General features: G+C 42.4%; 1 protein-coding gene across 4 annotated transcripts in view; it reads left to right on the top strand.

The window, feature by feature from the left end:
• plekhg5b (pleckstrin homology domain containing, family G (with RhoGef domain) member 5b) overlaps positions 1-24817 on the top strand; it is a 110055-nt gene that overhangs the window by 43788 nt on the left and 41450 nt on the right. The window contains exon 1 of one of the 4 annotated variants that reach the window (XM_049581349.1): positions 7501-7772. The exons of the other annotated variants lie outside the window; for them this stretch is intronic. Coding sequence (XP_049437306.1) covers positions 7770-7772 — 3 coding nt within the window. The 5' untranslated portion in view covers positions 7501-7769. Of the gene's footprint in view, positions 1-7500; positions 7773-24817 lie in introns of those variants that run through there. 4 annotated transcript variants of the gene reach the window in all.

The raw sequence follows: 24817 nt of genomic DNA on the forward strand, positions 1-24817 counted from the left end.
ACAGACCAGCAGACGTACCAACATTGAGCTGCCGCCCATTGAGCCATGTTGCTAGGATTTTGGATACACATGCCAGATTCAGTCAGCGTGTTGTGGCTCAGTTGGCTGAGGGGCCACACAATGTTCCAGGCTTTAATTAGACCTGTAAACTATCCAGTGAAGCTGAAATGCATTCAAAAATCATTACTAACTGTTAGTCTGTGCACCAGGAGAAGTGATCCCAGGCAGCTGCTTCTGCATGAGTGTTTCATTTACTGGAAAAAATACACTCTGGACCGGACTGACTGGCCCTCTCTTGCATTGTAAGAGTGTTCCTGATTAAGAGTTATTCATCTTTCTGTTAGGGTCCAGTTTTTTTCTTCTCATGGTGGACAATTCATGTTTTAATTAGTTTGTTTACCTCTTTTTTGTTATGCTGTAATCGGCTTTGTGATGATGACTGTTGTGAGTTTACAAAAGGTTTGCTTGTCACCACACATTCATGACATCTTGTAAATGATTTTACCACATGGGAAAGAATTGATCATCAGTCTTGCGTAATGATTAGCTTCTGTTGTGAGCTGTCATCATACTACACGTCAGCTGATGATAACTTTTTCTTCTTAAGCGCATGTAACACCACACACGCTTATCCTGTAAAAGACAGAAAAGTATTCCTCGTGCACAGTCACTGATATTCCCTTCCTCACATGGAGACTTCACTCCAGTGAAGTAACAGTGTCGCAGTGTGGATCCCAGCCACTCCAGCAGGCTGCAACAGGCTGGCAGCTCCCTCTTGTACAGACACACACACCTCTTCAGCTGTGCACCAATCACAGAGGCTGTACTTTTCCATCCCTGTGGGATGTGACAGTCTAGAAAAGAGAGGCTGATGACTCTGAGACCACTGTCACCCAACTTCAGTGGAGAGGTGACTCTATTCCAGTGAAAATACAAAACACAGCACGTACAGTACGTAGATTCTCTGGATTTACTTGGAAGTCTGTTAATCTCTTTTACTTGTAGCATTTCAACAACACCTGCTGATTAATGTAGTTGTAAAGCTTGAGTAGGTAGAAATCTGGGAATGGTTAAAAAATGGTTGAATTTTAAAATACACTTTCATCTTGCAAATCTTTCCTCTTTCTTCTCTTTCCTAAGCCCCTCCTACCATACGACCACAGGCATATACGCATGCTTTATACATTAACCCAGTGTTTCCTATACATTGATTTATTCAATCTTTTTCTTTGTAGAGTTGCACTGGTCACATTTGCTCAGCCCCTCCCTGCCCCACTCTCTCTGTTTATCAGACCACAAATGAAGCAAGAATTAGCAAGCTAGCCACCCAACGGTCCCTCCACCCCGCTCACCGCCACTGTGGACTGCTTTTGCAGAAGGATAGCAGGCAGCTGCTCCAGAGCTTTGGTCAGTGGCTGTAGCAGCTTGAATTCAGCCAGCGCCAGGTCAGCCCTGGGTATAACTTATGTGACAGCAGCAACAGAAACTTTGCTGATCCAGTAGGGAGTTGGGGCTCTGTCTACGCTACACTTATGCTATATTTTAGCACAGATTTTTCCTTAGTCATTAGTTCAAGGTCCACACAGTTTAATACATTAAGCGTCATACTTGGGTTTGGCCATGTCATCGAGCTAGTTTGCTGTCTCTCTCAAGTAGCTGTGGGTTAGTCACTCAATCTACAGCAGAAAATCCCACTTCAAAATAAAAGCTATGTGTTGGAAATTCACTGTACTTAAAAATGTAGTGTTTTTTTTTTACAAACTTGACACGTTTGCAAGTCATTTGCGGCCCATTCACAATGGACCTGAAATCCTCTTTTGGACCAGGACCCAGTAGTTGGGAGCCACCATTTTAGTATGTCACAATTAGACATTTCACAGTGATTTTTTTTTCCACAAAAATAAAACATTAAGTTAACATTTTTGTTGATATGGTAAATGTTCTAGCAAATGGTTGCCTACTGACACATCCAGCAGACATGACGTAACATTTTAGGTCGTGTTTGTGTCCGTCTAGCAAGTATAAGTCCAGTACTCACTCTCTTTTTAGCTCTGTTTTTAGACTCTTGGAAAATTGGGAAATATCCACCTCTGTAGCTTCTAAATACTGCACTGTGTTTACCAGCTAGTCACTAACTTTGATTGCCTGCTATCTGGGGTTGGGTGGGCGGTGAAAACAGCTTCCTGTTGCAGCTGGAAATGATGCTGATGAAAACAGTCAGAGGGAATTGAAACAGTAAAGTTGCAGCTGTAAAAGCAAAACAATTATCTGAAAGATGCTAAAACACTATAACAACAATAAAACCACAGATTCGGGTGATAATTTGTCAAGTGACCTGACTCACATCACACACAGTCATGTCTTCCATTGTAAAAATAGTAATATTGATCAGAACAGCTTTAAAGCAGCAGACTGAAGAGACGGGGAGAGATATTCAACGTGCCGTCATCCTGTTACTTTGTTGTAAGACTCCCCGCTGAGTTTCAAGATCAAATACTGACCCAAAATAATGATGTAATGCCACTGAAATGTGGGAAAAGGGCATATCTGTCCATTGGTGTTAGTGGAAAGACAATCAGTTTCATCCAGAAATAACAAACAAGCTGGACACTGACTTATGTGTGTCCATACATACAGTGTCTCCTCAGGGAGGTGTACCAGTGACGCCAGGAGCATCCCAGTCAGGAAGCAGCATTGCGGCAGACAGGGGAATAACAGGAAAAGGGTACCTGACTGACGCTCTGATGGAAACGGCCTTGTATGGGCTGACCAATATAGCCGGGGTTCAAAGACTTAAGGGAAGGCCCCCAGCGAGGAGACAGATTGAGAAAACAACCCCCCTTAAATCCCTCGCATGCGAAGAGCCTTCTCGTGGCAAACCCCTCTAATTGTTAGTTTGCTGCGAGTGTTTTGAGAACGTGAGCAACCGCTGCCTAATGAAATGCTGTGAGAACGTCAGCCTGCAGTGCTTAGTTACAGAGGCGATAATAAGCTTTGAAAAATCTCCAATTCAGAACGTGTTATTATGGCGGTGGAAGCGTGCTCTCTAAATCACTCTTAACTGAAGCCAGCCACGAAACTGTGGAACTTCCAGCAGCATCATCACGGGTGAAATATTTGGCTTTAATCCCTTCTCTTTCTCCACACTTCTGTTTCTCACACCAGCGTGCTCATCCCTGTCTTCTTCATGCTCACATATCCCTTTGTTATTTAACCGCCCCCTTGAAGACTTGAAAGAATTCAGAGCTTACGGTTATCGAGGGGTTAATGCCAAGGTCAGGCATCAAGGGGAGGTCACTCATGTTCAGCCCCCCGATAATGGCAGTGCCAGTGGGGTCTAATCCTTGAAGATAATTACATCGCTGCTGTCCACTCTTTTAAATATAGCCTCCACTAATTAATGCTGACAGTGGGGGGTGGCGGGGCAGACATGGATTCAACAGGTCGCCTTGTTTTGAAGACACAAGACAAGAAGAGGTGGGCTTTGGGGCATTAAAACCTCCCCACTGCACCTCCCCCTTTGCCTTACTCCAAACATGCGGCCCCCAGCCTCAGGGGCTTGAATTGTTTTTGTGAGCTAGCTAATTGTGTGGGATTTAAACACGGTTCATCTCGGATTAACCTGAATGACAAAAGAACGGAGAGAAGTGGGCTGGGTGTTTGTGGTCAGCGCAACAGACTGTAACAGGACATTAGGCTATAAATCATACGTGCTCTTACAACACACACCCACACACAGCGTTGTACTCTCCCACACACACACACCACCCCACACGGGGCAGCAGCTGACTTTTATTTTCATTTTTGATTTATGTGCTGATTACAGAAAAACAGCAAATCCTCACATTTGAGTAATATGAAAGCAATGAAATGTTAGTTTAATGTGGTATTTCAGCGATTGAGTATTGCGTTTACATAAAGTTTGTGGAGTTAGGAGAGATAGACTAAAAAAGGAATCTGAGGCTGAGCTATAATCCTGACTTTGAGGCCCAAGCTTTAAAAACGCTATATCCTGTATGTCCAGTATTTTAATTTTTAGACCCTTTTAGGTCAGATGTCATGATGAAGTCAGTTTGTCAGCTGTAGGCAAAACACGACTCTCCCCCACAGGGCTGTAGGCTACATAGGAGTCTCAAAATATCGTCTTGTTGTGTTATTGGGAGCCAGAATAGAAGGAGTCATGGCTCAAAACCAGCCGCCACTGCCCGTCAACAAAAACATAGACAGCTATGGTTAAATGTGATAAGACCAAAGGACTGGACGGAGGCCATCATCAAAAATGCTCACATGTGCAGCGCACACTTCATATCAGGTTAGGGAAAAAGTATTTCCTGTTGTAGGGATGAATAACGTTATGTGTATTAAGGGTTATCATGTCCACCTCATCAGAAACTGGGGAGGTGTTAAGAGGAATAATGGATTTCTCTGTGACGTTAACTTTTTAGTGCTTTAGCTAACTTTAGCTTCCATAGAAAAACAAACTGGAGGAAACCTTCAAGTGTGGTCCTCCTTTATAAGATTGGCTTCCTGTGACATCATCCATCCACTGAGTGAGAGCATACGGGTCGGCCAGTCTGGTCCCGTTGGTCAGTGTTTACTCATTCAACTAACACTCACGGTCCCAGAGAGTGAGTGACCTGACATGGTGCGTTCATAAATTCAGTCTGACGCTCTACACTAAAATGAGAGGCTGTTGGACGAAGACACAGAGTGTTATATTTCTATATGAATTAACGAACAGTTAAGTTAATCACACATTCACTTTGCTTAGTGCTCTGCTGCCACGTCTCCCCAGACAGAGTGTCCAGAGTGCGATGCTCTGGATAACCCAACGGTACATTCAGACGGCACTTTGAATTTAAGAAGTGCTCCTGCACTTGGAACGAGTATTTCCAAATGCACTGCTCGCATCATCTTCCTCCATCAAACCCACAGAACTTGATAGCTAATGTCTATGGGAAATTGTTTTGCCTTCAGCTAAGCCCCGCCCACCAAAAAACGTCACACTGTACTAACAGTATATGGGTCTATAGCGTCTCTTCATCAGAACGTCCCTGCCCTGCAAACACCCCCTTATTTTAAACTCCACAGCTTTTGTCATTATTGAATATTCTGCCGATTATTTTCTCAGTGAATCAAGTAATTGTTTAAAACAATGACAGTGCCGCGACGTCCTTAAATTGTGTTATCTGACTAACAGTCCAAAATAAAACAAAAAATATTTAATTTACCGTCATTAATGATAAAATACTCTTGTTTAAGAAGCTGGAACCAGCAAATGTTTGACTTTTTTTATGAATAATACTTATCAAAATAGTTGCTGATTATCTTGATTCTTGACGATTTATTGACTAATGCTGCAGGTCTCAATGCAGGTTTTCTGTTTCAAGTGTGAACACTGTCAAGTGAGATAACCCTGATGACGTTACTGTGACATCATCTGGTTTTTTTTTCTCAGACGTGACAAAGTTGTCAGAGAGCCAAACAACAGAGTGCTGCAGGGATGATGTTTTTCTGTAGTATAACCTAGAAGTTCGTGTTGACCTGGTTTACGTGACAAAAAGCCAACAGGGTTTTTTTCCATTGGATTTTGGATTATTGCAGCAAACAGCAGTTTATGATACTTACAAGTTTTGTTCAGCGAGATTATCTTCATGAATGAACACCACTGCACATGATTTTTGAAGCGTAAAAGCAATCACCAGAAGTAAAAAGTTAACATTAGACTATGAACAAACTACACCACAGTCACATGATTTTAACATCACTGCCACTAAAGTTGGATTAATACTTGTGCCTCAGCTTTATGCAGACACACATTCAAACACAAGTACACAAATCGGCCTCACTATAACTCGCAGCACTCACAGACAAACACTTGTCTTTATCTGGACACATTTTCCTCACAAATACAACATGCTAATGTTATTAACACAAGCCTAATGCATTTTACATTGTTTAAATTAGGTTAGCGGCTAGCAGACCTTTCCTTTGCTCATATGAAGCCAGGGACAACAGCAACAATTAACAAAGGTAACATTACAAAATTTGGCTCCATTACAACTCACAAGATTCACCGACAAAACAACTGTCTTATACTAAACACGTTTTCTAAACAAATGTATCATGCTAACATTATTAGCACAAGCCTAAGGCATTTTACAGTGTATTAATTAGCCTAGTGGCTAGCAGAGATTTCCTCTGCTCATATGAAGCCAGGATAAATCACACACAAGACTTAAAATGCTATTTTTGTGGAGGCTTTATTGTCTTCACAATTTGTTGTTTCGTATCTGTGAAATTAAAGTAAATAAAAGCTTTGTTTCCACTGAGGGAAATGGTTTCAGCTCACAAACATAAACAGGAGGTCCGTATCGCTGCGACGTTTAGTTACATTTCTGGGGAGGTGCACATCAGGCTACACTGCAGGTACGGCATCGAGAGAGTATATCGTAGATCAAATGTTAAAGTCTCTTAAACTTAACCACAGACCTTATTGCAGACATCTAACAAAAAAAACATTCAAGAAAACTCTGACTTTGAGATGAGGAAACCAGGAGTGCTAAAATGCTAACTTATGTCCAGGTTTCAGGACTCCATCTTGCACCACTCGACTGTTTTCATCGGCTGAGGAGCACTTTAATCCAATATGCTTATCTTTTCACTACACCACACTAGAGCTTTAACAATGAATCGATTACTACTAAATTAATTGCCAACTAATCTGATAATCAGTCTGAGTAAAGTCTCTGATTCCAGCTTGTTAAATGGGAATATTTGCTGGTTTCTTTGCTCTTTTATGGCAGTAAATGGAATATCTTTGGGTTGTGAACAAACAAGACGATTGAGGAGGACATCTTGGGCTTTCGAAAACAAACGCTGATTGAAATTTTTTCTATAGACCAAACAACTAATTGATTAATCGAGATAGTAATATATTAATTGGCAGTTAATATAATCTTCAGTTGCAGCCCTACACCAAACTGAAGGTGTTAATGTCAGAGAGGAACATCAGGTCGTTTTTCATTATTCCTCATTTAACCTCAACCTACTTTTTAAAAATCTGTTTTTTATTTCAGGACTGATTCAGTCACTTGTAATGTTTATGAAGTGGTTGTTTGAACACACTCGGCCCCCGGTCAGCATTTTTAAAGAAACTCAACTGAATGCCTTCATTTAACCTTCTGTCACCTCAGGGTCAAAGTTCTGCTGAGGCACTAAATCACGCAGGAGACTTTAGCACGGACATGAATAAGAAGAAAACGGACTGTTGCTCATTGACTTTGGTTTACAAAGTTTGAGGATCAGCTGAAACATCACAGAGCTGTACGTCAGACGGAAGAGTTTGTTAATTCCCAGGAGAAAAGAGCTCAGTTTCAGGGGGAGTTTATATGAGTCAGCCAGGATGTGTGTGAGCTTGTGGGTGTGTGATTGAGCAGATAGGCGGGGCTGATGATTTTCTCCCTCTGCGTGTGTGTGTATGTTTGTGTGTGTCTTCCCAGTAGACTGCAGTAGTAAACAGAGAGAGCCTCGCAGCTCTGTCACGTTATTTCGATCCCACCGTCTGTCAGATGAACTCTGTCCGCCGTTTTCACCAGAGAGGTCGGGATTATTTTGAAACTCACTGAAACACAAACACTCGTCTGAGGGACTACAGAGTGACCCGCGTTGGAACTAAAACTTTAACCACCCGCTGTTTGTTGGAGATATTGATTGGTTTTTCCACTGAAACTCAACGAGGTTGCCTTTCCTTGAAACTGGAGTCTTCTATGGTAGGTACATTTAACATAAAGATCAAGCTTTTCATTTCTTTTTCCAGTGTGACGACGCGTTTATTCAAGAATATATGAAGTGTGTTGCTGGAGAAACACTCTGTGTTCGCATGTGTTGCAGTTTTCATTCATTCTCTGTAAAAGCAAAGGATAGCTGAACTAAAGGAGGACATGCTTTAATCATTGATTAGTCTTCTCGATAACTGATTATTTATTTCGGTCAACAAAACATCAGAAATTAGAGAAAAATGACAGACTCCATTTTGTAGAATTTAAGGAGACTATCAGATGTCTTGTTTTGCTCAGCCAACACAACCCAAAGATACTGAATTGATTATATTTTATGTAAGACTGTCACGATATACCAGTATCAACTATGTAAAACTTAGATATTGATGTCAATAATAGAGATATGATAATACTGTGTAAATAATCCAGGACCTCTTAAAGGTCCGGTGTGTAGGATTTAGGGGGACATGAGAAGGGCTCCCACGTTCACGAAAACCTGGAAATAGACCTGGAAAAATCATGGAATCAGTACAGATCATTGAAAGTTTTGGAAAGGTCATGGAATTTGTTGTGTGTGATGAAATTGTTGTTGTAATCTTCTGGTGTTAACCTTCCATGTAATGTAACAATGGCAAATTTATTCTTCGTAGTGCATCCGCCGATGTGACGTTTTGTTTACCATCACGTATGTTTCTTCGTTTTCTCCCTGCATTCTGTCGCTCCATTCATGTATGCCAGACAGCTGAGAATAGGTTTGCATAGAGTTTGAATCTGATATGGGTGAAATATGCAGGGCAAATGCAGCAAGAAGAAAAATGTTATCAAGAGTCCCTGAAAAGTCATGGAAAAGATTTGAAATTTTGTCCATTAAAATGTGTGGGAACCCTGTGTATTGATAGGTAGGTTTTCATAAGTGTATCATCAACTGAAACTTAGAATCACATATTTTCATTATTTTAGAATGAGCCAATTCTATCTACTCTATCTATCTCCGCCATGTTTCTACAGTAGCCCAAAATGGACAAACTAAGCACTGGCTCTAGATAGAACCATTTGCATTTCGCGTCGGCCACCATAGTTCTCCGACATGCTTGCACACGAGAGAAGTTTCAGTTGGTTGCAATCTGCAGTCTCACCACTAGATGGCACTAAACCCGACACACTAAAACCTTTAAATATTTTCTGTTTATTTTCGTTCTTCGCTTTGTACAGTTATGTTTACAAACTCTCTTCATGTCCCTACATTTGTATTTTAAGTGTGAATCATTTGCCACAAAATTAAGATACAAAATATACAATTAATAAAGATGAATTTTACGGATAGAATTATTTTAATTTTTCAGATTTTCTGTAGTTATCACAGTATTGTTGTTATTGTGTACACTGATAGCTACAGCTACACTACAACTCTTCATGGTGTAGTAACAGTCTGATACCTTGCTAGCCCATACTTGCCAACTCTCCCGATTCATGCGGGAGACTCCCGAATTTTAACCCTATCTCCCGCGATGCTCCAGGTCAGTAATTTCTCCCGCTAATCTCCCGATTTTACAGTGAAGGAAACAGGTAATATTGTGGGGGATATTTGTCGCTGTATCTGGCAACCCTGGCCTGCCTGTGCGTAGGAGGCAAGCCGGTGACGTGACTCAGTCACTCGCTGGAGGCAGTGATACGCCAAGTAGCGTTGTCAGTTCAGCGACCAGACAGAGATGGATAGAGAAAGAGAGACACCTGACGCCAGGGCCACACCGCCCGCGGAAGTGCTGCGAAGTGCAGCGCACCGAAATTCTTGCGCGAGCCGGAGCACTTCCGTTCACATCAGACACGCATTTCTCCATGCTGGTCGACAAGCGGTTCTGCTCGCAGCTGTTGTCTCCGTCACCCGGCTTGACACATTCGCTCGCGGCTCGCGCAGAAAATAGACCAGACGCCGAAACGATGGAGCCACGGAGCTGCACGGTGCAGCCGGTGTGGATGACACAATCGGTTAACATGTGCGCCGAAAGGAAACTGGCTTCGCTTCTCGGCACTTCGAGGCTATTCGCAGTGCTTCCGCGGGCAGTGTGGCCTCCGAGGGTGGCACAGTCAGTGGCACACACTTTTTAATTTTATGTGCAATAAATACTGCATACTAAATGCATAGCAGTATAACCGCCTTATTATTTAGCCTTCTGGTACTCATTTCAACAATTAAAACTGCTAATTTTTTCATTGTCCTCAATGGTAAACATAATCATTTATTGAATATCAAAGAAACAGCATTTTCAGAACAAGTTTCCTTCATCAGGTTTAAAATACAAGGCAAGAAATGACGACAATTATACGCACACCCTGCAAAGGAACCTTGTTCCTTAGGCCGATACACAGATGAAAAAAATCTCCCTATTTTTCACAACCCAATGTTGGCAAGTATGGCTAGCCCTAATGTGGCCTGTAAAATTTGTAGGAAAGAGCAGATACAACTGTGATGTATATGTAACATACAGGTGAAACACAAAGCCCTACAAACTGTGGCTGATCCTGTCCATCCCCTTTTCAAAGAATTCAAAAAATTGTGACCACTTTTTACACTGGAGCCATGTCCGTTATTGTTCTCTGTACATCCATCGTGAAGCCACATTTGTCGGCAATAAAGATTATTATTAATAATAATTGCAAGACAAGGAAAAGCAACAAATTCCCCCTTTTTAGAAACTCCGAAACAATTAATCGATTATTCAGATAGTCACCGATAAATTTTTTGTTGACCACTTTTTTCTGTCTGTGAGGCTGTGAAGGTATCACACATTCACATCTGTGCAGACCAGCACTTAAAGCCTGTTTTTCCTGCTTTGTCTGCATATTTCACATCTGCTTCTTATATCAACACACCAGTCGTGCCCCCTGGCACACACCAGAGCTCTCTCCTTTCCATATTCTTTATACCAAATTGGAAGTAGTCTCCAAAATCAATTCTGATTTCACTTGGAATACCCAGTTTTTTTTCCCCCTTCTGACTTCCTCCTTTTTTGGACTTGTTCACCACCCTCCTGTCTGTCTATCCCTCTTTCTTTTCCTGCCCTGAAGCTATGGATAGGAAGGCTGGTTGCGTCACAGTCCGGCCAAGATTTGCCCTGAGACAGCAGTCAGTACACTTGACTGTGTCAGAGCAGAGTGAGTCCAGCTGCTGGTGAGTGCTGCCTCTTCTCGTGTTGCCGTATTGATCACGCTGAGCTGAATAGTGTGGAGTTGTGTTTAGTTCTTCAGCGCTAAGATGATTTACTTCTGTTTCTCTCCTTAAGCTTGAGTGTGTTGTTTTTTCTCTGTGACGACACTATGACAGTAGCATGTGTCATTTGGGTGTCATGTAAATATTTGAGTGTGCTGCTGCAGGGGTTGGGGTCACTTGTGTTTTCGTCGTAGGGCTAAAAACAATCAAAGCAGATTCAACTTTTGCTTTTTAAGTCTTGCAAATATAATTATTTTTAAAGAAATAGAATTTTGTCTTTTCAGTAATTGTTGCAGGTTTTATTCATGCTTGTATTCTGATAGAAAAGCAACTATATCCAGTCATCCAAGAGGAAAATGAGCTGCTAATATTTTCTGTGCGCAAACACCGGCTGCATGTTGAAACATACCTTTCACTGGAATGCATAGTCTTGCTTAACAAAAAAGGAGTTACGGTGTTTCCTGTGAGCATGTTTGTTCCTGAGTTTGTTACTTTCTGTGGTGAAAGCTCAAACCTGGAGTGGCTGTGTGCTGTCAGATGGGCCTTTGGGCAGTGTCTGATTTCACCTTTACACTGTTTGTGTTGTACTCTGCTGTGTGTGATAGTAGCAGGGGCAAAAAGATAAGAGATGGTGTTGAGGCAGCATCAGGACAGAAGAGCTGATGAATATCTGGAGTCAAGGCACCTGTGATTTATATTTCTATGACCAGAGGAGGAAATGCAAATATTCCATGATGGACTTTGGGGGTTATTTACTTGTGCTGTGTCGCAGTGTAATTATGAAAATGATGTCAGTGTGTTAATAATACTAAATGGCAGAGATGAATAGGTGTAGACTGAAGTCAAATGACTTGGACTCCGAGTCAGGCTTGACTCACAAATTTGATGACTCAACTGAACAAAACTAAAAGAACACTTGCAACTGGGCTTGGACTTAAACACCACTGACTCATGACTTCACTTGGACTTGAGCCTTTTGACTTGAAAGTACATGAAACCGTGTCCCAAGCCAATTGACCCTTCGTTAAGTCCCGCCCTCGGATGCAGACTGGCTAATCATAACCTAGCATCAGGCTGGCTCAGACCAACAACAACACAGCTGTGCTCCATTGACTCTAATGCAGTCGTTTCAGATTTCCTTCATTTTCAGGCTGGTTTTGTAGACTTGGAGCTAAATGTTGTGTCTGGGGCACGTCGTGTATTAATGATACTCATTACCTGGAGAGGTTGGAAAAAGATATATGTTTCCTCCCTGTTCCAAACCCAAAATCAAACCCTGAAAAGTGTAGGGTTAGCTAGCTAGCTACTGAAGATATAGCCTACTGAATGTATACACATGCTGCTTTTGCTTTTTAATGATTATAACAGTGAAACAAAGACTGACCCTGCTGTACAGGAACCAGTGAAGGGAAGCAGGGAAACTTTGCTGATGTTCAACCAGCTGTGTGTCATCACAGTGTGTGCAAATTAACGTTGTTTAAAAGATCCCTGCCCGTCCAGTGGCGGAGGTCCAGGTGCTGGCAGCAGCACGGGGGCGAAGCCAAACACACTGCACACACTGTGATGTCACACAGCTGGTTCAGTATCAGCAAAGTTTCCCTTTATATTCATTGTCTTGTGTGGCGATCAGCAGTGATGTGGTGGTTCACTTTTACACTGTGATCTGTAGCCTATAGTTCGGCTTTAGCTTCTAACTATCTTTGTCTTTTTAACCTGTTGTTGCTGCTGAGTCAGTTTGACATCCTGGATATATCCTTCAAACACAGACTGTAGACCCCTCTGTCTGCTTCTCTCTGGAACCACGCTGTCATTTCTCCAAAAATGTGCTAATATTTCTTCAGGGAGTGCAGTTAGTTACAGTGTGGGCTCCATGCTTACTGTGACAGCTTGTCGGACCATCACAAAGGGGCGGGGCTTAGTGAACAAACATTTTTCCAAGATGAGATGAGTTCAATACTACAAACAGGAAAAGTCAAACAAAATTCATTCAGTTAGAGTTACCAGTTAAAAGTATTATATGTAAGTGCAATGTCAGGAATACAAATTTTAAAATTCATTCATGATTTTGGTAAATTCAATACCTTACTCTGTTATGAAAATGGGTTTGGTGAGGAGAGCATTATGACTTGTTAAGGACCGGAAACTCCATGTCAAGGACTTCAGAACTGATCTTGATACTTGAGTGCAAATATTTGTGACTTACAGGTGACTTGCAAAAAACATGGTCCGATTTCTCCTAAATGTGTAACCCTGGAAAAAACCTTCCTCTCCCATGGTTTGTCACCGTGCAGAGGAGGATGACATTATGAAATTCTGTGTACAGTTACACAGTCCTTAGTCAACAAACCATCAAACAAGCACATTAGTCACACAAACTTATCTGGAGTCTGATGTACTGATATGACATGTTTCTTGGGGGGGTAATTCCAGTCCGTAATCCAGTTTATTCTATCTTCTATCTTGAATTTTATCCACCTTTGCTGCTGGTAAAAGTAAATCTGGGCGAGAAATCTGTGATGCAGAAAGAAGCCTGTAGAAACATGATCATGCGATTTTTTTTTTTTTTTGAAGATAAAATGCAGGCAGATAGTTCAGTTAATACCCAACTAGTCTGTTGTTCACATCTTATCCAGTCTACAGACCAACTTCTAGGTTAATATAGCTAACCAGCTCCACAGTGTACAAACACATGGTCATTACGGCCTCTGCTTGGATCATCAGCTGGTGAAGATGTTGATGTTTTTGCCTGGGACGTGTAGCTGTAGCCTTTTAGCATTACAGCATGTGTGTAGTCTTCAAGTGTATATCCAGACCCTTTTGCAGGATTCTCAATTATAAAACAGGCTATCTGGAAATTTTAAAATCAGCGACAGTGTTAGCATTAATGAGCTAAAATCTGCTCTGACTCGTCGTTGTTTCAGCTTGAAATAAGAAGCCTGCTTTGTTTACTATTGTGGCAGATTAGAAACCCACTGTTGCAAAAATTGCTTCCTATTTTGAGTTGAAAATCTGTCAGTTATCATTGTAAACTATATGTGCCAGAAACAGTTTGTGTATTCATGCCGTCCCAGTCTGGTGCATGCAGCTGTGAGCAGAACACAGTATGCAGAGTGATGTACATAATGCAGAACCAAAGTTCACACGGCCAAGAACCTTTTAGCTGTACATTGTTGGCAACATTTGCCGAGGTTGGCTCAACGAGCTAATTGGTGTGAGTCAGTCACAGTGTGGTGAGCACAAATAAAATGCTGGAGCTAGAAGACTCGCTTGTAGATTTCTGGTCAGGTACCACAGCAGCAGAGATAGAGTTGTGTGCAAGACGAGGACGGTGTGTCAGTGTTGCTTCGCTGTTGTAGGAGATTTGAATGCAAACACATCAAACATGCTAACACACATTGGACAGCATCACCCAGATGTGTGGATCACTGGGATGAGCAAAAAACGCCTCATCCCTGGTGCTTTAAAGCAGCCCCTAGATGCAAAAGCAGAACAGGATAAAAAAGGAAATACAGAAGTTTGGCATTTACATCAGCATATAGCCGAACACTCTTCCTCCTGCACAAGTTTACTTTTACTATATTTTGTTAAATATTAATTCCATATCAAAACAATTGCTTTTCAGTTCTGTAGCTTGTTGAACGCTGTTACTCTTTTGGGAACATGTTTGTTCAGTGTTTGTACAGTGTAATGCAAAATAATTTACCAAAGTTGTGCACAAAATGCTCCCTCAGTCCCCAGGAAGAGAATTTTGTCTGCCTTTGAGACTTGTACTACTGCGTGTTCAAAATAAGTGAAAAGAAACGAAGAATTTCATAATTTAGAATTTATTTCGGTCTGCAAATAAAAATGAGGCTTGATTTAGAAGAACTTGCAGCTGACTTTGAAATTTTGGCTTTGCTATGATTTAGATGCGGCTTGCAGTGTAGTTTATAATCTGTCATGATGCCTAGAAATGTAATTTCTGATACTCTTTCAACTTTATTTATCACAAGTATCACTTGGGTTTTTTCCCTGACGTATCAAACTCCTCCAAATGAACCGAACCGTGACATCTGTGTACAGTCATACCCCTCGAAACTAGTGAACGGCTGACTGTCTGATCGTCTGGCTGCTCATGTTTCTTGCAGCAACATCGCCGTATTTCCAGACCTAAGCAGTTAGAGTTGTAATCTAAGTTGTTACAGACGTAAATGATCCTTTAAAGTATCAGTTACACAGGGTTAAATGTTCAGTCTTCCTTATTAGGATCATTATATTCACCCGCTGTCACTGTTTCATTTTCACTTGCAGTTTTCATGATATCACCGCCCGTTAAACGCCCCTCCTCAGCGCACATTTGATGCCTGTTAGTGAATGAAAATTCACCAGAATTAACCACTGCGGCTCCTTTTGATGAGCATACTTAACATGTGTTTGGGTAACACACACACACACACACACACACACACACACACACACACACACACACACACTCACATTTTGCTCTCTCCTGGGAGGATGAAACACAACAAGTGCCTCTGTTTGAGTAAATCCATATGTGTGTGAAGGCGTCGGGCCTGTACGGTACCAGAATGAGGGAGAGTCGGTTAATAGAGAACAGGCATGCAGTGAGGCAGGCTGTCTTGTTGCATAACGGCAGCAGTAAAAAAAAAAAAAACAGGCCCTGGCTCTCCTCCTCCGCCTCCTCGCCCGGCCAGAGGACAGATGGCGGCAGAAGAAAGCGAGCGCGCGGCAGCTCTCTCCCATGCCACTCCTCAACAGATGCATCGTTTATTTATTGAAAAATAAATCAGAGTTGGGGCCAGGCCTGCCCAGGCTCCCCCTTTGATCTCCTGCAGCCTTACTGGGCGCTGTTTTCAATCCCACCTACTGGGCCACAGCTAATGGCAACTCTGTGTAATGTTTAGGAAAGCAGGCCCTCTCTGGCACACATAGGGAGGCCCTGCGGGGTCGTGTGCTCTGCTCCCAAGAGGACAATGAAAATTGGCTCTTAACAAAAAAGGTAGCAAAAACGTAACGTGTAGCAGAGTTTGACCTGGCTCAGTCTCTGTCAGCTCGGCTTGATGAAAAGCACGCTCGCTCTGCAGACATTTAGCTCTTCAGACTTTTTCTCTGACGATCAATCATGCTTAATGCAGCAGCAGGTATTGGACTGTAAGTTGCCGTGAGTAACTAATCAACGTCTCGACAAGACTTGAAGATGAGGAAGGAACCTCAGTACTGGAAAGTTGGAATATTTCAGTATAGTACCGATATAATCTGGGAAAGCTGTTATCGTTTCCTTTTCCTAAAGGCTAATAAACAGTTGAGTGATGTCATTTTCTAAACTTATTTGACTCTTTGTGCAGTTTAATGATCTCAGACAGTTTCCTCTTACAAACTGACATATCAACATTAATGATATTATGCTGCAACAACTTAAGTGATTGATTTAGCAAAGAAAACACCAAACATTTGTAGTTTCTAGCTTTGTCCAGTGTCAGAGTCTTAAATGTTTTTTGTCTCATGCTCCCAACTTAACTAAAATAAAATAAAATATAAAGAATGATAGAAATTAAGTGATTTTAAAATGACACTTTGGGGTCGGGGAACTTGAGATGGAAATTTCTCCTTATTCCTGACTTTCATTGATACATTTTTAATTGACTAATTGAAAGGAAAAACCAACTCCTAGATTAATCAGTATAAAAGAAAACATCAGTTACAGCAAAGAATGTCATGATGCCACCAGTAGTAGATGTCAATACTAGTGAAATTTCACAATTCTCAGTACCTGGTTTGGCTGCTTTCAGACCTAGAGTTGTCTCGCTTTGGTCCCAATCAGGGACTTATTGTGTTACGAAGTTGTATAGTTGCCTACAGTTGGTTCGTGTTCTCACGGCAGCATTTACAAGCAGACCAGAAAGCTGCTCTTGATTGGTCAGAATTTCCATGTGGGAAAAATCCAGGAAGTAAACAAAATGTTGAAAAAGAGTACACTTGCAAGGTAAATGTGACACTTTCTGATGTCACAATGGACGGACAACTATGCAGGTTGATTTTAGCGCTGCTCCTAAAGTCGAACATTTTTCAACTGTCTGCGATCAGACAAAAAAACGCCAAGCCTAATGTAGAATAGACGCTCAGTGCCTCGTCACGCTGCTGGCGTTTGCAGAGTGTAAATACACGGTGCTCCCAGTGCAAAGAATTAACAAAATATGCTGGCCTCAGGGAAAAAAAAAAAAACACTTTTCCTTTTGACGAGTGGAGCTGTAGCCGTCGCCATCTTCCATGTGTTGTTGTTGTCTACATTGGCATTTAACGGCAAACTAGAACACTCATAGAAGTACGTGCTGCTCCATCAGGTCAGGAAGAATTGCATCTGCAGCACCTACAGTACAAGAGAAAAACAAGTACCGTCATGTTAGAACTCTGGTTCTCGTGACATCTCTAGCTACAGCTCTATAATTAATGTGTCTTACATATGTGTTATAGGTCATATCTCCTGGAAACACCCAGCAGGCTTCCTCATACAAGTTTAGTGTTATGGATATCGAGGGATCGATTAAAGATGTTGTGACGTTTGATTTTGTCAGTGTTGCTCGGCCTTAATACCGCTTTTAATCGGATAAAATGGTTCAAGCATTCAAAACAAATTGAAACAGTCCATTAGGATATCAGATTTCTTTAATCTGCCTAAAATAAAATGACAGGTAAAGGTGTTACTGTAAAAAAAATCCTTGAGAAATGTTTTACTTTGTTTGCATCAGACATGGTTTGGCACACCTGTGTTTGTGCAGTCTCTGCCCTGTTCTGTACTGTATTGATGTAACGCAGAGGTCAAAGGTCAGCAGCACATTAGTGTATTTGTCTGTGAACATGAGACAGTGGTTGTGTTTCTGTCAGTCACAGACTATGAACCACTGATGATGTGGACTTGTGTCTGACTCTGGGGTTATCTTTGATTAGTTCGACGGTGTATGAGTTGGTCTGACCAAAGTCTGTCTGGATGTTTGACTGACTCCGCTGCAGTCTGACTATTTGAACAAGACTGTGCATGACTCTGCCTCATCTGGCGCTAACCAATCATTTGCGTGTGTGGGCGTGTTAATTGGGATGCGTTTTTTGGTGTGTTTTTTTCTTTTGCTTAAGTAAAAGAGAGAAACGACAAAGTCAAGGTGGGTTTTTGAAAGAAAACTGAGTTTGAGAAGTCGACTTGAAGCTACCGTGAGCCGTCTGCTCCAGCCTTTCATGACTGATGAGGAGTTAATACTAACATAACTTACTGCTGAGGAGAGTCTCCGCCAGTTGCCAAATCAGTGATGACTTTCGTGTTAGGACAGGACCTTTAAAGCAGCCCTCTCTGTGGGAGTGGAGTGATGGTAAGCATTAAAGTTGGCCCGTGTAATTAAACACAGTGTACCTGGATGTCACCCGCAGTCTCAACAAAGACTGGAGTGCAATGAGACTTTTCAGCATCGGACAGAGGTTGGCCCAAACATCAGGTTTGAGCTCAACTCAACCAAACAGTTTTCTCCATTGTCCCCAATATGACGCATTAATCACGCTGTTGTGTTGTGTGTTGATTCAGGTTGGCTTTGATTTCACATGTTCTATAGTGTGTGTGTCTGAGTGAAGGTTGATGATGGCCGCTTGGAACAAAGACAGGGAGCTGAGTTTGCTCTATGGGTGTGGGCACCGCTATGACAAACAGCTGTGTGTGTGTGTGTGTTATGGAGCGAAACGTGTGGGAACTCCTGTTTTCACAATATGTAAAATGATATAAAAAGATAAGATTTTTTTTTTCAACTTTTTCAGTATGTTTTTCTTTTAGATGCGGTAAAATTTTGCGTGTCGTGCATTAACTCCTGCCCCACCCCTCCACTCACTCATACTTACAGTCTGACATACACACAGACACGCACGCCAATAGTCAACACAATAAAAACTTTATTAAAAGCTCAAGCTGGAGCGTGTTTGCTCAGTTGGACGTTTATACCTGTGAATTCTCACCTGTCATTATTAACATCTGGTTGGCTAGTCACTGCCGTGGGTTGACATTTATTTATCCACCTTTAGGGTTGGTTTCCAACAGCTGGTCGGAACAAGTTCTCAATCGCTGCAATACCCAGATTTGTTAAACTCCAGCAATCTTTAATTGAATATTCTCCTCCCCTTTTTTTTGGCTGGATTGCTGCATGCGAGGCCAAACACAAAAGTCTGTCCATTATTGAGTGATGGTTGAAGTGAGTGATGACCTAAGTCGTGCTTAAGGCTTAACATGAGTGGATGATGTGCTATACTGTTGTGTGTAGTCCAAATCAAATTTCCCTATGGGTACAATAAGGTCTACCATGTTTTTTCGTGTCACCACTGTGGCATTAAAGCCTGGTGGAATTACCAAGCTAGCTAGCTAACTAGCTAGTTGCTACATGAGTTAAATCTAACAACTTAATGCTTCATCAGCGCACTCCTGTGCCAGCGTAAGAAAGCCTATTGCCAGATCGCCACATGTGCGTCCGAGATTGTCTTCCCATGGTGGAAGGGAGTTGTAAATGGTGCCGTAGCATTGTTCCGACCTCTCAGTGTTCCGACCTCTCATTAGTCCGACGTCCCGGACTAACTAGCCGCGACCGGCTCTGGGTCAGCTGGGAAAGGCTTGAGGCGAAGCAGGCTCACAGCTTATGTGTTTGCCACTTTCTTTTTCATTTTAACCCACACAATGATCTTTTCCTGACCCTAACCAAGTGGTTTTTGTGCCTAAACCTAACCAGACCTTAACCACAGGGCATCACGATGATTTCGGTACAACAGGACTTCGGAACAATGGGTTTAATATGGTCGGAACAATGGGATGTCGGACCAATGGTCAGACCCCGTTATGAATCGGGCTACACTAGACTTAAGTTTGTCAGTGAAATTAGTTTTTATAGATAGATAATGTTATCTTGGAGCCTTACGATGGCGAGTTGCTCCTCCTCTGTGCCACTGCATTGTGTCCGCAGATGTCTTTACCAAAGAGTTGCTTAAAGTCAAGAGTGCTCACTCTGCAGCAAAATCTTTGGACCAAAACGTTCCCAGAACTACACTGCACAGCACACTGACCAGCAAAAAAAAACCCCAAAATGACTGCTCTACTTGAAGCAGTGTGTTTCAACTGAGGAGTCTTTGACTGACGATTCGAATCTCTGACTTTCAAGGAGCAGCCTTAGAAAAGAAACAACCGACCTTGAGTTAATTGTGTGTTTTTGTAGGTCAGTAAAACAAACAGAGTGGCTCCTCATCCCAACCGTAAATAATCTAGCTGACTGCGTCTTGTCAATATCAGTAGAGTAATACAACGATATTTTAAAGGGACCTCTTACACTCATTTTCATTTATTCACCCTCTGCCTGAGACGCTCCATTTTAGTGCCTGTCTCTTGAATCCCCCCCTCTTAAAAAAGCCTGTCTGCTCTGACTGGTCAGCATCTTCAGGTCTAAAGTATCTCTGTGTCTCTACTCCGTCATTGCAGACTGAATAGTGGCAATTTTTATTATGAAAAATTACCAATATCAACTTCAAAATCAAAATCTCCACTACTGGACATGTGCCAGCTGGAATACGACCGGAAATCTCAGAGTATTAACAATCAAGATTTCATGTTTCCCTGACGTTAGCATGTAGCTACATGTAGCAGCGTAGGCTACACAATGTGAACTTGCAGAAACGTGTCTGGAGGAGATGACCATATATAGAAATCCATCCTGAGCTGATGTCAGCTTGTCTCAATAGCAGGAGAAAGCAGTTGGACACAGAGTGTTCAGAACAGTCTGAAACTTGAGGGTTTTGCTCACAGGGATTGATTACACACATTTACGTCATTATTTAAAACTTCAGCCACAATCGTTTAATATGAACATCTGTAACGTTATATATCTGACAGAGAATAAGGAAAAGCGTGTTAGATCTCCTTTAAGATCATCAGCTCAACATTTTTGCATCTGGACCTCCAGAGTTTGGAGCCAGTAACTCGTTAAAAACAAGGTGTCAGAGTCAGGAGGTTATTATATGTTCTTAATGTTGTTTCAGTGTGTCCCAGTACATTTGATAACTATTCCGTGAGCGTTTATGGCTTCTAGGCCAACAAACGGCGATGCAGATTTAACTGAATCTTTGAGCTTACTGACAGATGTTGCAAACTAAGATTAGATCTGATATGGTGCTCCATCTCTGAAGCTTTACACAACAAAACAAGGAAAGCCAATGATCCCTCTGAAGACGCACTGTGATGACTCCTGGCTCCGAGAGAAACTAAAGCTTACAGCTCACGGACCCCCTTTTACTCCTCACACACACACACGTGCACACGGTGATGCGTGCTATTACATAAGTCCTAGGTGTGCTCTGGCAGGACAAGCTGTTCCGGAGGAGGGCGGAGTGTGGTCAGAGCGGGAAACACAGCGAGGTTGGAAACGGACATGAGGTTCGATCAGTATGGGTTTGAAGACATTGTCTCTCTCTGTGTTCCTCACAGCCGCCCTGTGATGGATGAGCCTTGTATCACATCGAGTCACATCTGTAATCTGGGTTTGAATTTATCTGCGGCCTCTCCCTCCATGCGTCATATAATTCCATACACCCCGGCTGATTACCCGCAGATTTTCCAGCTTGTTAGGATGCGCCAGGCCGTCTAAGTGTATTAAAAATCGTGACGGTGGTGAGGACATCGCAGCCAAATTGAACTGCCAGGCTGTTGCTGTAAAACCACAAGTTCCATTCTTAATTATAAATCATGTTAGAGACGTCTGAATGTGAGGTTAATATAACCGTCCCCCAGTTTAATGTCTTTAGCATCAGCTGTGTGATTTAGTCCCTGTCAGCGGTGGCAGTAAGTGTTTTAAAGCGTGTTGCCCTCGTTCGTTGCGTGCCAGCGTTTGGAAGGATTAAGTGTTAAGGTAATAATCCTGATTCACCTCAGAAGACTCCAGTCATCTTCTTCCAAACAAGAACGGCTTTATTACAGCTGAGCGACTGGCGTGCTGCTCACTGATGACACAGCCTCAGAGCAGGCATGCCTGCGTTTGTGAGTCCGTGAGGGAGTGTTGGCGTGTTTGCAGGATGTGTAGAAACAAGGGTGCATAAGCAGGTGCCACGTGGCGCTGGATGTGCTAAGCCAAGACGAAGGGCCACTGTGGGGCCGCTGTGTGATCTCAGCTGTTGGGCAGGGGGACCAAGGTGGAATTGTGTGTGTGTGTGTGTGTGTGTGTGTGTGCGCAGTGTTTCATCTACAGTCATGCTACCCCCCCCCCCGGACCTTCCCACTAATCCAGCCAGACCAGAGAGCAGGCATGCGGGGAGGGGGACACACGCGACACGCTCTCACATGACACATGTTGTCCCACACGCATTCATACAGTCAGTGTGAGGCTCGTATGGCCTCCTGTCAGCTGTGGTCACATTCCCTTACACTCAGCTTCACTCACACTCCTCCTCCTCCTCCTCTTCGTTGTGTGGGAAAACTGATCCAGTAACAGGCCGGATAATGAAAGTCAGGTTCTCTTCGTTCTCAAGTATCAATCATGCCTCTCATTGTTAGGAATGTTGCGCATTGCAAAACTCCACGTTGCACATATCCTGAGCTGAAACTCTTATTTCAGGTGTTTATCTTCAGGTTTCTGTCATGAACATCAGATTACAAGCTTTTCGAGGATTGTTTGAACTTTTCTTTTTTTCCCCTCCATCCTGTGATGCGCTGGTTTGTCTTGGCTGAAGCGTCAGATATTTCCAGCTGGAATGTGAACGCCCCGACTTGATAGTGAGGAAGGCCTACCTATCTGCAGCTATTGTCTAAATAAGGCATCTGATTTGCTCGTATTTCTCCGGCCCCGCCATCCGTCTCCACACCTTAAGGAGAACATACCACCTCAGTGCGAAGGGACATTTGACTCTGCTACACGAAAATGCAAGCGCATGCGTTGACGTAGACTTCAGAGGGTGGATAAGTAGGTGATGTTGTAACAGATTTCTGTGACTTGTTTGCTTCTGCCGTGAAGCCGTGTCTGTTGCAGCGTGGACGTGGAGCGGTAAGTCGAGGTCAGTGACTCAGACGGGGGTGAGACGCTTCACTCCTCTGTACCTGCAAGTTGTCGAACGTCATCAGCTGCAGTGATTGAGAAATGACCTTAGTTTTCAGTGTTCTCATGATCCTCCTCTGCTGTGGTGACTACACAGAGAGCACAAGACTGAACAAGACCTCAGTTTGTCCTAAAAGGTAGAACAGAACTTGTTCCTCGCTGACATATTGCAACAAATGTTGGATTGATTGCAGTGAAATTTTTATAAAGACATTTATTGCTCCCAGACGATGAATCCTTCTGACTCTGGTGATGCCCTGACTTTTCCTCTAGCGCCAATATCACGTCAACATTTTAATCAGGCTAATATTTTCCAACCACATACTGGCAAAGTCAGGCTGAATACACACTAATAATATGTTTTTGTTTTTCAGTGAATAACTGTCACTACATTTACACCTCTAGCATTTTGAAACCGCTAATTCGTTGCTGATTTATACTTCTGCGTTGAAGCGATGCCATACCTATGTGGTAGACTCTGCACAGTCGTGTAACCTATGTTGTTGTAGCCTATGCCATAGCCTGATGTGCACTTTCCAAGGAAGCCTGATCTGAGCCTGCGTGATTTATCCTGGCTTCATATGAGTAGAGGAAAGTCTGCTAGCTGCTATGCTAATTTATATAGTGTAAAACGTCATAGGCTTATGCTAATAACATTAGCATGTTGTACATGTGGGGAAAACATGTCTCGTGTAAAGACAGCTGTTTTTTCGGTGAATCTTTTGAGATATAATGAAGCCAAAATTGTACTTGTTTAATATTGTCACTATTACACCTTGTTTTATGTGTTTAGGCGTGTTTTGAATCAGTCAAACTTTACAGCACTTCACAGAAACCCCATCGCCCACTAGTGTTTTGGAGGTGTAACTGCAGATTGACACAGACACACCACCACACAAGTACAAATGCTCATAACAGTGTATGCTGCTTGGGAAGGCAATGGTGTAGAGCAGGGGTGTCAAACATACGGCCCATGGGCCAGAGCCAGCCCTCCAAAGAGTCTAATCCTGCCCACTAGATGACTAGACTAAGAGGTGCCAGGCTTCAGGAGCAAGTGCCTACTTCATGTGAAATTCTGCTTCAGAGGCTTTTCCACCCTGACCAGGACACAGCTCTCTGATATAACAATAAATACTTACTGTGACCATGTTTACAGAAACTGAACATTGTGCAAAATATTTTAAATCAGCAGCTTCAGTTCAAAAAGAAGAATCTGCATCAGGACATGTGTGGATAAATGCACATGTACTGACAGTGACTGAATGTGGAAAAACTGAGACGTACTGTTGAAAGTGCACATATTTTTCTTAAGACATCTCAGGCTGTTCATCTGTTTTGTAAAAGGATGAACGTCTACAGAATGTACTTGTGATTCTTTACACAAAAAAGGGAAAATATTGGAGCTGATGGAACTTATAGGTTATTATGCAATGGTTTTAATGGTCCGGCCAATCTCAGATCAAACTGGGCTGCATGTGGCCCATGAACTAAAATGAGTTTGACACCCTGGTGTAGAGCCTGTGCAAAACTATAAATCAGACTGAAGCTTGGTGGTGCTTGTGTGTATGGAGATCAATTTTGTTATTAACTTATGAATGTGGATGTGGCCTTTAAGTTATTCCCATCAGCCACAGCTGAACTTTGTAGTTTTGGCTAATTAGCAAATGTTAGCATGCATGCACGTTAATCTGAGATACTAAACATGGCAAATATTAAACCTGATAAACATCAGC

This window comes from Epinephelus fuscoguttatus, linkage group LG7 (genome assembly GCF_011397635.1).
Source record: "Epinephelus fuscoguttatus linkage group LG7, E.fuscoguttatus.final_Chr_v1".
In the NCBI taxonomy this organism is placed as follows: domain Eukaryota; kingdom Metazoa; phylum Chordata; class Actinopteri; order Perciformes; family Serranidae; genus Epinephelus; species Epinephelus fuscoguttatus.